The sequence below is a fragment of the Macaca fascicularis genome, chromosome 10 (genome assembly GCF_037993035.2).
Source record: "Macaca fascicularis isolate 582-1 chromosome 10, T2T-MFA8v1.1".
NCBI lineage: Eukaryota > Metazoa > Chordata > Mammalia > Primates > Cercopithecidae > Macaca > Macaca fascicularis.
Genome location: NC_088384.1, coordinates 13,080,932 through 13,096,061, shown reverse-complemented (window position 1 = coordinate 13,096,061; position 15,130 = coordinate 13,080,932). Strand labels below are relative to the sequence as shown.

General features: G+C 42.8%; 1 protein-coding gene across 6 annotated transcripts in view; it reads right to left on the bottom strand.

Moving 5' to 3' along the window:
• The window catches only part of DMC1 (DNA meiotic recombinase 1), a 52,724-nt gene extending 37,594 nt beyond the window's left edge, over nucleotides 1-15,130 (bottom strand). For 3 of the 6 annotated variants that reach the window (XM_005567289.5, XM_065522122.2, XM_065522121.2), the window contains exons 1-5: nucleotides 14,954-15,130; nucleotides 12,797-12,880; nucleotides 12,170-12,214; nucleotides 10,839-10,985; nucleotides 6,526-6,608 (exon numbers count right to left, since the gene is read on the bottom strand). In XM_005567289.5, coding sequence (XP_005567346.1) covers nucleotides 6,526-6,608; nucleotides 10,839-10,985; nucleotides 12,170-12,214; nucleotides 12,797-12,847 — 326 coding nt within the window. In that variant the 5' untranslated portion in view covers nucleotides 12,848-12,880; nucleotides 14,954-15,130. The remainder of the gene's footprint in view (nucleotides 1-6,525; nucleotides 6,609-10,838; nucleotides 10,986-12,169; nucleotides 12,215-12,796; nucleotides 12,881-14,953) is intronic. The other 3 variants (XM_005567290.5, XM_074003765.1, XM_074003766.1) reach the window with 3 other exon arrangements.

Genomic DNA, 15,130 nt, shown 5'->3' with positions numbered 1-15,130 from the left:
CAGGCTGGTCTCAAACTCCTGAGGCTCAAGAGATCTGCCCACCTTGGCCTTCCAAAGTACTGGGATTATAGACATGAGCCATCATGCCCAGCTTCAATTTTTAATATACTGGAAAACATATGAAAAACAGGTATTAGGAAAATCCAGTGATTGTCATTATGGTCAGGTTATCTCACATAAACTAAATTTTATGGAGAAACTGTCAGAATAGTAAATGTTCAAAAATGTTGTAGGTAATGCTAGCAGTTAGAAGAATAACTGTCGGATTTTGACAGCATATATTTAATTGGTAACCCAATGTTGTAGTGCATTTAAAGTTCTGAATATGAAAAGGCCTAAATTTAAGTCATGATCACATTCATTCATTAAATGCAACACATATCAATTGTGTTAATTGTGCTAAGACCTGGTAGGGGCACTTTAAAAACCTTGTACGTAGTCTCTATTAGTATGACTTTTTGGGATATGATCACAGGTCAGACAAAAATTTAAGATATATAGATAATCCAATAGATTTACATTTACATAGTTTAAGAGAGCAATTTAAATGTAAATTTAAACAATGTTGGAAGTTATCCACAAATTTAGTGAGGGCTGCAGACTTCAATGAGGAAAAGAAAAATCTAGATAGTGACCTGCACAACTTAAATCTAAAGGACATGGGCTAAGCGATCAACCCATTTGGAGGGAATACACTTGAAGATCTCACAGGCCCAGCAACTATTTTTTTTTCTTCAACTTTGACTTTAAATTCAGGGGTACATGTGCCAGATGTGCAGGTTTATTACATAGGTAAACTTGTGCCACGGTGGTGGGGCTAGCAACTATTGAGAAAAATTACCCTGGAAAGCTATGGAAAAGCTCTGGAAAACCCCAGACATAATTTCTTGTTGATATGTAATCTCAATCAGCTGAAAAGGTAACCCCAAAATTTACCTGTGAGGATAACCCAAATTATTTGGGATAACACAACTGTTTCCTTTTTGAGACTCAGGAAAAATTAGAATTAAGTATAGAAATATTGTTTTTTAAATACAGGGAGATTTAAAAATAGAGACACAAATCAAACACACAGATTACTATTTTCATATTAAATTTGGCACTATGGGCATGGTGGCTCATGTCTGTAATCTCAGCACTTTGGGAGGCCGAGGCAGGTGGATCGCTTGAGCCGGAGAGTTCAAGACTAGCCTGGATAACATGGCGAAATCCAGTCTCTACAAAAAATACAAAAATTAGCCAGGCATGGTGGCCTGTGCCTGCAGTCCCAGCTACTCAGGAAACTGAAGTGGGAGACCTCACGTGGAGCCCAGAGAGGTCAAGGCTGCAGTGAGCCGTGATGGAGCCACTGCATTTTAGCCTGGGTGACAGAGTGAGACCTTGTCTCAAAAAATAAAATAGAATATAAATAAATAAATAAATAAATAAATAAATTTGGTAATAACCTGTGCATATTTGCTATTTGAGACCTTTTAACATTTAAGATAATTTGACCTTTTTGTAATGGATTGGCTTCTGACTGATTAAATGGTACATTCCTGCAATTTTCAAGTGGATTACTAATTTTATAAACAGTATTTGAACGTTTAAGGGTGCCTACAACTCACTATACTTCTAAATTTATTTGAGTTACAAAAGATATTTAGGTAATTGGGAAGATTTTGCTGTTAATAATTAGACAAAGTTCTTTTTTTTTTTCCTTTTTTCTTTTGAGACAGAGTCTCGCTTTGTGGCCCAGGCTGGAGTGCAGTGGCGCAATCTTGGCTCACTGCAACCTCTGCCTCCTGGGTTCAAGCAATTCTCTGCATCAGCCTCCCGAATAGCTGGGATTACAGGCACCCACCACCATGCCCGGCTGATTTTTGTATTTTTAGTAGAGACGGGGTTTTGCCATCTTGGCCAGGCTGGTCTTGAACTCCTGACCTTGTGATCCACCCGCCTCAGCCTCCCAAAGTGCTGGGATTACAGGCGTGAGCAACCACACCTGGCCGACAAATAAAGTTCTTAGAGAAAATACAATACACTAAATGTATGAACATAATTAAAATGTCTAAGATAATTTAGTTAATCTTGTTATAAAAGCTCCCTTAAAATGTGATAGATTTATAAAGGGACTTAAAGCTTAAGGAAAAATGTGTAATATTTTAATTAATTAAATATTAATTTTAAAAAACCTAGCTCCTGGCTGGGCCTGGTGTCTTACACCTGTAATCCCAGTAGTTTGGGAGGCCAAGGTGGGTGGATCATCTGGGTCAGGAGTTCGAGGCCTGCCTGGCCAACATGGTGAAACTCCGTCTCTACTAAAAATACAAAAATTAGCTGGGTGTGGTGGCACACGCCTGTAGTCCCAGCTACTCAGGAGGCTGAGGCAGAAGAATCCCAGGAGGGATTCTCCCGGGGAAACCCGGGAGGCAGAGGTTGCAGTGAGCTGAGATCGCACCACTGCACTCCAGCCTGGGCGAGAGAGCAAGACTCTGTCTCAAAAACAAACATACAACAAAAAAAACCTAGCTCCTGAATGATCTTTTCTGTTCTCAAGAGCAAACATCAAGGGCACCAGAAAACTCACAATGACAGTAATTATTTCTTTAGCCCAGTGGTTCTTAGACCACCATGTGGTAGAGTGACTAGAGAAAATCAAGTTGTCATTTGAATCAAGTGTTTTGTTGATCAACCTCATTTTGACCAATTTGCCTAGGGGTAGGATTTCCCCAAGACTATTCCTTAACTTTACTTGAAAAAAGGGTCTGTGATTTTAAAAGTCTGGGACGATGCCGGGTTAAACAGATGTTTTCTTTTTCTTTTTCTTTTTCTTTTTGAGACTGAGTCTCACTCTATTGCCCAGGCTGGAGTGCAGTGGCATGATCTTGGCTCACTACAATCTCCTTCTCCCGGGTTCAAGCGATTTTCCTGCCTCAGCCTCCCGAGTAGCTGCAACCACAGGCACAAGCCACCACGCTTGGCTAATTTTCTTTTCTTTTCTTTTTTTTTTTTTTGAGATAGAGTTTCGCTCTTGTTGCCCAGACTAGAGTGCAATGGTGCAATCTTGGCTCACCACAACCTCTGCCTCCTGGTTTCAAGCAATTCTCCTGCCTTAGCCTCCTGAGTGGCTGGGATTACAGGCGTGCACCACCATGCCTGGCTAATTTTTTGTATTTTTAGTAGAGACGGGGTTTCTCCATGTTGATCAGGCTGGTCTCGAACTCCTGACCTCAGGTGATCCACCCGCCTCGGCCTCCCAAACTGCTGGGATTAAAGGTGTGAGCCACTGCGCCCAGCCATTTTTTTTTTGTATTTTTAGTAGAGACAGGGTTTCACCATGTTGGCCAGGCTAGTCTAGAACTCCTGACCTAAGATGATTTGCCCATCTTGGCCTCCCAAAGTGCTGAGATTACAGGCGTGGGCCACCGTGCCCTGCCCAAACAGCTGTTTTGTATCACTGCAGGATTTCACAGGCTAGTGTGCACTGCGAATCTTCAAGAAGAATATATAGTATACAGTACTTCTCAAACTTATTCACTATTTGTTTATTCATTCATTTAGTCATTCAACAAATATTTATTGCACACCTAGTTTATGCCAGAGACTGTTTTGTGCACTTGGGATAAAGTAGAGAACAAAAGAGACGAAATTTTTTCTCTCACGAAGTTTACAATCTAGTGGGAGATGAGATAATAAACACAAATAGGCCAGGCGCCGTTAGCTCACACCTGTAATCCCAGCACTTTGGGAGGCTGAAGCGGTGGATCACGGGATCAGGAGTTCAAGACCAGCCTGGCCAAGATGCTGAAACCCTGTCTCTACTAAAAGTACAAAAATTGGCTGGGCATGGTGGTGGGCACCTGTAATCCCAGCTACTCGGGAGGCTGAGGCAGGAGAATCGCTTGAACCTGGGCAGCGGAGGTTGCAGTGAGCTGAGATTGCACCACTGCACTCCAGCCTGGGTGACAGAGCAAGACTTCATCTCAAAAAAAAAAATTAAATAAAAAATAAAAAATAAACACAAAAATGTAAAATATGTGGTACGTCAGATGTTATTAAATGGTATGGATAAAAATAAGGCCAGGAAAGGGGATAAGGAAGACAGAGTATGAAAGTGAGGAGGTTATATTGTCAAATAAAGTGATCAGAGAAGTTCTCATTGAGACGTGGACATTTTTGCAAAGACCTGAAAGAGATGACAGCAAGCCATGTAGATCCAAGAGGAAAGAGTATGGTAGGCAGAGGCAACACAAAGTGCAAAGGCCCTGATGCAGAAGTGTATCTGACATGTTCTGGGAATAGCAAAGAAGTCACTATGGCTGGTACGTAGAAAACCAGAAAAGTGAAATATTAGAGATTGGAGAGGACTTCAGCTTTTTTTCTGAGAGGGGGAATCATTAGGGTGTTATGAGCCACTGCACTCCAGCCTAACGTATGTTTTAAAATGACCATTCTGGCTCTTTTGTGAATTAAAAAAAACAGTAGGGGCAAGGTCTCAAGGAGGGAGGTTAATTAGAGGTTATTATAATAATCCAGGGGAGGCCGGGTGCGGTGGCTCAAGCCTGTAATCCCAGCACTTTGGGAGGCCGAGACGGGCGGATCACGAGGTCAGGAGATTGAGACCATCCTGGCTAACACGGTGAAACCCTGTCTCTACTAAAAAATACAAAAAAACTAGCCGGGCGAGGTGGCGGGTGCCTGTAGTCCCAGCTACTCGGGAGGCTGAGGCAGGAGAATGGTGTAAACTGGGGAGGCGGAGCTTGCAGTGAGCTGAGATCTGGCCACTGCACCCCAGCCTGGGCGACAGAGCGAGACTCCATCTCAAAAAATAAAAAAATAAAAAAAAATAATCCAGGGGAGATATTAATAGGTGGTCGTTTAGTCCAATGAGGTAACAGTAGAGGTGGTAAGAAATAGTTGAATTATATTCTCACTCTATCTGTGTACACACACACATATACACATAAAATAATATATATTATATATTAATCTTTTATTATAGAAAATATTAAGCATAAACAAATGTAGACAAAAACAATATAATGAACTATCATGTCTATCACTCAGCTTCAACAATTGTCAACTATGAACTCAGGGTAAATCTTTTTTCATATAGACGGCTAACCATTTACCTCCCTTCCCATATTATTTTAAGCATATACTAAGTAACATATCATTTCTTTATAAATATTTCAGTATGTATCCCTAAGAGATGAAGACTCTCATCTTTAACAACCATATTCCCACTATCACACTTAAAAATTTAGTAATTCCTTGATTTTTTTTTTCCAGACAAGGTTTCTCTGTGCATCACCAAGGCTAGAGTGCACTGGCAAGATCGTGGCTTACTAGAGCCTCAACCTCTACCTCCTGGGCTCAAGCAAGCCTTCCATCTAAGACTCCTGAGCAGTTAGAACTACAGGTGTGAACTTTTTTTTTCTTTTTGTAGAGACAAGCTCTCACTTTGTTGCTAGGATGATCTCAAGAGATCCCCTCCCCACCTCCAGCCTTGGCCTCCCAAGGTGCAGGGATTACAGGTGTCACCAACTGCACCCGGCCAGGTGATATGTCTTTTAAATCTCTTTAATCTATAGGTCTTCTCCCTGACTCCATCTCTTTTTTCCTCCTTGTAATTTATTTGTTGAGGAAACTAAGAGGTTTGTTCTGACTAAATATATTTTGAAAGTAGAACAGACATGATTTGTTAATGGGTTAGAGTTAGGGTGTGTGAGAGAAAAAAGATGTCAAGAATGACACCCAGGTTTTAGGTCAGAGGATCAGGAAAGAGATAGATCTAAGATGAGGGAACCTTTGGGAGAAGTAGATTTGGGGCAAAGGTCAGAAGTTTGATTTTTGGACCTGTGAAGTCTGAGCTATCAATTAGATATTCAAGTGGAGGTATATTTGACTATGAAATCCTTTTTTTCTTAATGTATCTTGTGAGTCCAGGGTTTTGATGAATACTTAGAGGAAATACTGCTTTTGTTCTAATTGCTCTTGGGCACGGCTATAACATATGAAACGCTAATTCTTTCTAGTAAGGGAGGGAGAAAAAAACCCCACATTTTAGTAAACTTGCATTGAGAAGATGATGATATGTCTTGGGAATCATAAAACAGTAAATAAAAAGGGATATTAAAACTTCTGCAGAAGAGCAAAAATAACTGCATTATTTCTTAAATATTTAATCTAACAACTGCTTTTTGAGTAAAATCAAAATTTGCAATGAAACCTCCTTCATCAATGGAGAAGGAAAGTAAATGAAAAACTGATTTTTTAAAAGTGGTTTGAGATTAATATTGGCTGATTCAGAAACTAGATTTTGGGTCTGAATTTCTTGTAAGACATTTAATCTTGCTCCTCCAAGCAGTCTGGAATTTTTTGATAGCATTTAGAAAAAAAAAAAAAACCACACACACACCCCCAAACTTCAAATGAAGAAGCTACTTCTACTACTTATAGTAGAAATAACCAGAAAGAGGAAAAGAAACATGGTATTCCAAAGACTATGCTTAGTGGTTATAAAAAATGTAAGATACACACTCAAATTCCTGGCTCCCGGTGGTGATATGGAAAACCATTTTCCTCTTTTCACTATACTCAAATGCAGTCAAGAATCCTGGTTCCTACAGAAAGATAAAACGAAATGTTCAAAAAGGGTTTAAAGATGATGGTTTTATTTTCAAATGTTGCCCAAAATGATATACTCAATTATTAAGATATCATTTGGTATAAGCTGCAGTTCACTTGTCCTTGAAGGCAGTACAAGATTATGGTTAGGAACACAGGCTTTAGAGCTGCCCTTTCTAGGTTCAAATCATGTCTCTAATAGTTATTAGTTGTATGATATGGAGTAAACTACTTAATCTTGCTGTACTTCAGCTTCTTCTTTTGAGTCAAACAGATAACAGTGTTTCTTCAAAGAGTAGCTGTGAAAATTAAATTTTATATATATATATATTTTTTTCTTCTTTTTCTGGGGGGGGGGACTGAGTCTCGCTCTATTGCCCAGGCTGGAGTACAGTGGCACTGTCTTGGATCACTGCAATCTCTGCCTCCCAGGTTCAAGCAATTCTCCTGCCTCAGCCTGCCGAGTAGCTGAGATTACAGGCGCCCGCCATCACACCCAGCTAATTTTTATATTTTTAGTAGAGCCAGGGTTTCACCATGTTGGCCAGGCTGGTCTCGAACTCCTGACCTCAGGTGATCCACCCGCCTCAGCCTCCCAAAGTGCTGGGATTACAGGCATGAGCCACTGCACCCGCCCTTAAGTTTTATACATATATATATATATATATATTTTTTTTTTTTTTTTTTTTTTTTTTTTTTGAGACGGAGTTTCACTCTTGTTGCCCAGGCTGGAGTGCAATGGTGCGATCTCAGCTCACTACAACCACCACCTCCCAGGTTCAAGTAATTCTCCTGCCTCAGCCTCCCAAGTAGCTGGGATTACAGGCACTTGCCACCATGCCCGGCTAATTTTTTGTATTTTTAGTAGAGATGGGGTTTCACAATGTTGGCCAGGGCGGTCTCAAACTCCTGACCTCAGGTGATCCACCCGCCTCGGCCTCCTAAAGTGCTGGGATTACAGGCATGAGCCACCATGCCCAGCCAAATGAGATATAATTATGGCATAAAGCAGAGGGTATTTTACTAACAATTCACTTTTTTTTTTCATTCAACAGAATCATTTTTTTCCAGCTGTAGAAGTTTCAAGGGGCACAGAAATTCCAGTTTTCATTATTCTTGAGACAACATTTTTCACATGGTAGATATACTACTTATTGACTGATTAAAAAGGTATAGCTGATGCAGTGGAGGACTAGTGAAAATGGGTACCTATGTAGTCTAATGGGTGTCCCTCTTTGTTGTTTTATACTATGACTGTGGTTCTCAAACTTTGGAGAACTAGGAGAATGGGGACAGCCAAGCCCAGGTCCTATCCTACTTCAGTGAGCCAAGTCTGGGCTTCTGTTTTCTTTATTAGCCACACCAGGTGATTCTGATACACATCAATGTTTAGAACCACTGTACTATGAAATTAACTTCCTTCCTTTCTCTCCTCTCTCTCTGTCTCTCTCTCTAAATCTCTTTCTCTATCTCTAAGAATAAACAACTGGGTGCAGTGGCTCACACCTGTAATCCCAGCACTATGAGACACTGAGGCGGGAACTGCTTGATGCCAGCAGTTCAAGACCAGCCTGGGCAACATAGCAAGATCCCATCTCCACAAAAATTTTAAAAAATTAGCTGGACATGGTAGCATGTGCCTGTAGTCCCAGCTACTCAGGAGGCTGACGTGGGAGGATCGCTTGAGCCTGGGAGGTCAAGGCCTCAGTGAACTGTGATTGAGAAACTGTACTCCAGCCTGGGCGACAGAGTGAGACCTTGTCTCAAAAATAAATGAATAAATGAATAAATAAAGCTGGGCACAGTGGCATATTCCTGTAGTCCCATGTACTTCAGAAGCAGAGGCAGGAAGATCACTTGAACCCAGGAGTTCAAGCCCAGACTGGGCAACAGAGTGAGATACCCTTCTCTTTCTCTTTTTTTTTTCTTTTTGGGACAGTCTCGCTGTGTTGCTCAGGCTGGAGTGTAGTGGTACAATCTTGGCTCACTGCAACCTCTGCCTCTCGGTTTCAAGCAATTCTCCTGTCTCAGCCTCCCAAGTAGCTGGGACTACAGGCAACTGCCATCATGCCTGGCTAATTTTTGTATTTTCAGGAGAGATGGGGTTTCACTATGTTTCCCGACTAATTTTTGTATTTTTAGTAAAGATAGGGTTTCACTATGTTGACCACTATGTTAGTCTTGAACTCCTGACCTCATGATCCACCTGCCTCGGCCTCCCAAAGTGCTGGGATTACAGGTGTAAGCCACTGTACCTGGCCCAATCCCTTCTCTTAAAAAATAAAAATAAAAAAGGACAAATAGTTTAAGCTAAGAAAGGAGAAGATTCTTGGTGCAGTAGTGGGTGCTTGAGAAGGAGAGAGGTTCTTTTCTTTGGTAATAAGATTTAATTTCCAAAAAAAACAACTCTAATTTCATAGAGCAGTTTCCCAAACCCTGGGTACTGCTCCAGGGCTTTCTTAAACACCCTGGCAGTTGTGGAATTCACTTGTGGGTACACTGCCTGAGTGTACTCAGAAGCTAGAGCAACTGAGCTGGGTTCAGAGTAATTCAGTTCGGTTGGGTCCTCTCCAAGTTCAGGATCACACTGCCAGTTGCATCACTCTCCTGCCTTGACTGCCTCTGAAGAGGAAACCAAATGGCTGTTGGTGAAGAGAGCTTCTCAGACTCGCTGGGAATGAGACCCTCATATACCAATAGAGAAATGGAGAGGCCTGCTCTTAAATGAAGAGGAAGACTTAGTGACTACCTTTCTTTGCTTTCCTATTTCAAGAGCTGGTACCTCTAGTGGTTTCCAAAAGCTCTACATAAAAGCTTGGGTCAAAGGTATATATATGTTTTTGTCTGGTAGCCTGGCAGTTGCAAAGGCCCCTCACAGCCAGTGAGCCCTGCTAGAAAGTAGTAAGGTAGGAGGTGGGATTTGACTCCAGAGGTGGGGCTCAGACACCAGACCAAATTGAGAACTAGCTAAAACAAGGTCCAGGGCAGAAGCAGCTTTCCATAAGACATGCCCACCAATGTGCCATGTCAGTTTACCATTGCTATGGCAACACCTGGAAGTTACTGCCCCTTTCCATGGCAATGACCCAATGGCCCAGAAATTACCACTCTTTTCCTAGAAACTTATGCATAGACTGCCCCTTAATTTGCATGTAATTAAAAGTGGGTATAACTATAATGGCAAAACTGCCTCTGAGCTGCTACTTCTGGGCACACTGCCTATGGGGTCGCCCTGCTCTGCAAGGAGCAGTATCTCTGCTGTGCTGTACTGGGCTACTTCAACAAAAGTTACTGTCCAACACCACTGGCTCACTTTTGGGCAAAGCCAAGAACCCTCCCAGGTTAAGCCCCAGTTTGGGGGCTCACCTGCCCTATATCAGTACGGGTTAGCTTAGCTCAGCTGCTTCAGTGAGCACATTCATATCTATCTCAACTGCACATATATAGATCCAACCACCGTTGGTCTTTTTCTAACCCAATGCTCTCTTATCAATTGGCTAGATATCAATCTCCTATACCAGGAGAGAGCAGCTTCTTTGGTACTGAGTGCTTCACAACAGCCATAGGTATGATATTTGAGGAGACAAGACAAAACTGAGGAGGAGGAAGGTAAAAAATAAAAATGAAGGCCAAGCGCAGTGGCTCATGCCTATAATCCCAGCACTTTGGGAGGCCGGGGCAGACAGATCACAAGGTCAGGAGATCGAGACCATCTTGGCCAACATGGTAAAACCTCGTCTCTACTAAAAATACAAAAATTAGCTAGGCGTGGTGGTGTGTGCCTGTAGTCCCAGCTACTCACGAGGCTGAGGCAGGAGAATTGCTTGAACCCCAGAGGTAGAGGTTGCAGTGAGCCGAGATCACGCCACTGCACTCAGGCCTGGCGACAGAGCGAGACTCTGTCTCAAAAAAAAAAAAAAAAAAAGGGAAAGGAGAAGGAAAGGCAGAGACAGCCAGAAAAAGGAATATAAAGGGAGACAAAAAAGTTTTGGCAAAAATAATTACCTTCATTAGTGTTCCAGGTCTCTTAATCCCTACCTTCATCTTTCAGAAATCAATTGCTCTTGCTTTGAAACTGAATTGATAAAAAGTTAACATTGGGAGTATAACATATTGTGATCTACAGGAACTCAGTTCCCACAATAATTTCTAGTTTTCATGAGAAAGCCTATAAAGATTCACAAGGCCCTTCTAAGCTAAAACAGCAAAGAATGGATTTTGCTTACAATTAGTTTGTTCGCTGCCTCTTTAATCTTGTCTACTTTGGCTTCTGAGAGTCCTTTGACATTGCATAGAGCTCTTCTTGTTGTCATCTGTATACCTTTGATGGTACAGATTCCTACTGATTTCAGTTTCTTAATGTCAGCCACGTTCTGTAAATTAAAGAATGGGCACAGCAGATTGCTAAGATGCCAGCCTGAAAGGCTCCCATACTATGTCATGTGTTTCTGTGTCCATCTCCTTCCACCATGATGCCAATTTTATACAAGCTGCCAGGTGGAACCCACCCACCATGTAGCCAAATGTTCTGGAAATATCTGAGTAGAACATACTCAGCAGGCTGCCAAATGTTCTGACTGCGCCCTGATTTCCCACGAATGTTAGTGAGACCATGGCAATGTAACAAGGAATTCAAAAGAAAAGTCTGTTGGTGGAAAAGCTAACAAATTTATCACACATTCACCCCCTCAGTTCAGCTCCTTCCTTCTACAGAACTTCATTACCAACATGTTCTTTTAAATTTTTAAAGACTTTTTTTTTTTCTTCTGCCCCTGGAGAATGCAAATAACTACATCACCAAAGGACCAGGATTTTCTCTTGCTTCTATTTTCTAAAACCACTGAAAGAGATTAAATGTTAGGGCTACAACAGATAATGTCAGCACAGTTCTATCAACTGATTGCTGTTGAAATCCACCCAGTTCGGTCGGGCGCGGTGGCTCACGCCTGTAATCCCAGCACTTTGGGAGGCCGAGATGGGCGGATCACGAGGTCAGGAGATCGAGACCATCCTGACTAACACGGTGAAACCCCGTCTCTACTAAAAAAAAATACAAAAATTAGCCGGGCGCGGTGGCGGGCGCCTGTAGTCCCAGCCACACGGGAGGCTGAGGCAGGAGAATGGCGTGAACCCAGGAGGCGGAGCTTGCAGTGAGTGGAGATCGTGCCACTGCACTCCAGCCTGGGAGACAGAGCGAGACTCCGTCTCAAAAAAAAAAAATTAAAAAAAAAAAAAAAAAAAAAAAAGGAAATCCACCCAGTTCATTATTCAAAGGCTGGATTTCTGCCAACATCATTTATTCCAGTCATCTGACGTATAGAACTTAATTTTGTCCTCTGGGTACACTTGATAATGTCTGGAGACATTTTGATTGTCACAGCTGCAGGGGTGCTACTGGCATGCAGTGAGTAAGTAGAGGCCAAGGATGTTGCAAACACCCTACAATGTACAGGACGGCCCCTTGCAACAAAGAATTATCCAGGCCCAAATGTCCGTAAGGTTGATGCTGAGAAATCCTGAATCAGATAATTTAACACAGCATTGAAAAACTACTTACAATTCCATGTTTTTGTAACAGGTCAATATCTTGAAACAAAGATTCCTAAAGGAGATGAAACAGAAAAAAATGAAGCTTTGATTCTTCATATCCAGCTATTTCACATCTTTTAAAGAGGTAATTCAATACTATGAGTCACTCCAAAATGCCTCAAATTCCACTTCTCTAGAGATTGAGGAAAGATCAATACTGTTTTTCAAACACATACTTAGAAGCACCAACATTGAAAGGGCCGGGAAACCAGTTACCTTTGTCATGTCCTCCCTAAAATTTTGAAACCTTTACCCAAAGGACTGGAACAACATTTGACCTATTTTAAATATGTTTTCTCAACCCTCTTCCCCTCCAGATCCTAAACTCCTTCCTCTAGGACCAGGCTGCTATTCGGTACCAGTGTATACAGGTATCAGTATGGCCATACCAGCTGTTAAGTTATTAAAATACTTTCATACCAGTTGCTAAGTAGCTAATCTTAGCATCCTTGCCAAACAAGTTGTTGCATATTTGCAATATATAACTATGTGTTATTTCTACTTTCAGTTTCTAAAAATAGTAGCTAACAGAGAAGGAACTTGATTTTTGTGGAATGACCGAATATCTATGTATCTTTCAACATTCTAGTCATACCTCTTCATCTTGGAATCCTGGTTCTTCCGCCACAACTTGATCCTCCTTCATGTTGAAAGGTGAGCAAAAGAAAAATAATCACTTCTGGGAAAAAAAGAAGTATTATGTAAGAAGTAGTCCTTTGTCCAGGGGCCTCTGATTTCATTTCAAAGTCACCAAGGACTAGAAGGACAATAAGAGAAGCATTTAACTTGGAAAGACTAGGCCAGTCTATCTTCTTTCTGCGAGGCATGTGGCATTATTTCTTGTGTGTGTGTTTGTGTGTGTGTGTGTGTGCATGTGTGTGTGTGCGTGTCCCCACATGCACACAGGTGCCTGAGGGGCAAATTGGGGGGTGATTAGTTTCGTCTCTTTCCCCAATAGTGATCACTTATCATCTGGTTTCCATTGCACAGCTAATCATGACTTTATTACTGCCTTGAAACGTTATTTAAGGCCGGGCGCGGTGGCTCAAGCCTGTAATCCCAGCACTTTGGGAGGCCGAGACGGGCGGATCACAAGGTCAGGAGATCGAGACCATCCTGGCTAACACGGTGAAACCCCGTCTCTACTAAAAATACAAAAAAACTAGCCAGGCGAGGTGGCGGGTGCCTGTAGTCCCAGCTACTCGGGAGGCTGAGGCAGGAGAATGGCGTAAACCCCGGAGGCGGAGCTTGCAGTGAGCTGAGATCCGGCCACTGCACTCCAGCCTGGGCGACAGAGCGAGACTCCGTCTCAAAAAAAAAAAAAAGTTATTTAAAATTGCTTATTGCTTTTAATCTTTCTTGTTTATGTTTAACAACAAAACCCTAAGAACCTTGACAATATATCATTCTTCCTTGTGTCCTCCCTGGCACCTCCAACTTTGTCCTCAATAAATGGATTTTATTTTTCTCATCTATGATGAATGCCTTCCTGTCTGCTGATTATGAATGGGTACTCCTGTAACACCTACCTTTTTGTTTCATAGAACATTAGCTATACTTTCTTTCACAGTATTTACTAGTTTCATGATTTTTTTTAAGATTTAAAAATATGGTGGGCCGGGCGCGGCGGCTCACTGCCTGTAATCCCAGCACTTTGGAAGGCCAAAAAGGGCAGATCACAAGGTCAGGAGTTCGAGACCAGCCTGGCCAAACCCCCACTCTACTAAAAATACAAAAAAAATTAGCCGGGCATGGTGGTGGGCGCCTGTAATCCCACCTACTTGGGAGGCTGAGGCAGGAGAATCGCTTGAACCTGGGAGGCGGAGGTTGCGGTGAGCCGAGATTGCGCCACTGCACTCCAGCCTGGGCGACAGTGAGAGGCTCAGTCTCAAAAAAAAAAAAAAAAAAAAAAAAATTGGTGGATCATAATATTATAGTAAGGCTGATAAGCAGTTAAAGTTTTTAACATTGTAGACCCAAAGAGAAATCTCAGGAATCCACAAGGCGTGATTGTGTTTATTACAATAAAATGCGGTACAAATAATCATTTTTCTTGGTCGATTCCATTTCCTCATTTGATACCAAAGTCAGGGGTTGGACCTTAGAACAAAGGGAACGAACTATTAATACGAAGGCAGGAGCAGGGTCCTACCACCCAGCACCTCAAACCGCAAAGGATGGAAGGCAACCGAGACCGTTCGGATGGGATCTTCGGGGACACTGTCCTTCAGATGGCTAGCTATGAGTACCCCAATTCCACATTTACTGTCCCCATCAAAGAAAAAAACATCCATTTCTTCTCCCCGTGATGAAATGAAAAGATTGTCCCCCATCTCTCAAAGAGCCGTCGATGGACTGAACGGTTGGCTTGAAGGCAGGGCTCCCCAATCCCCCGGTTTAAGACCACCCAGCTGTCCCCTCTGGTGGGGGCAGCAGCGCGGTCGGGTCGCCCTCGACGCCTCCCTCAGCAGGAGGCCTGGGCAGACCCCGTGCGGCCGCCGGACATTTTCCTGACAGGGGATTCCCTGGTCAGGAGGATGAGGCGGGCTCTCCTAGACTTAGGTCCGATTAGATTGAAAATAAGGAGGTTGGAAATCCCTCAAGGTCACTAAAATTCCTCCCCAGGGGTCGGAGCGGAACGCTCAGAGTCGCTAGCCCGGGAACCCCAAAAAAAAGAGCGAGAAAGGGAAGCGCGCCTTCTCAAAACGAGCGTCCGCTCAGTCTTCGCACGCTGTCCGTTTATGCCACTTACCCCCCTCGTACCCACAGTCTCCCCGAGATTTTCAAGGTGAAGCCCCTCTGCCCCCGCCCGACCTTTCCAGTCCTCAGCTGACAGGATTCTAACTCGGGCCCAGAACGCGGAGCCTGGAAACCCGCGCGCCGTTGACCACAGGGTTTGGCGCCAAATGAGGAAGGCGGGGCGAGGACC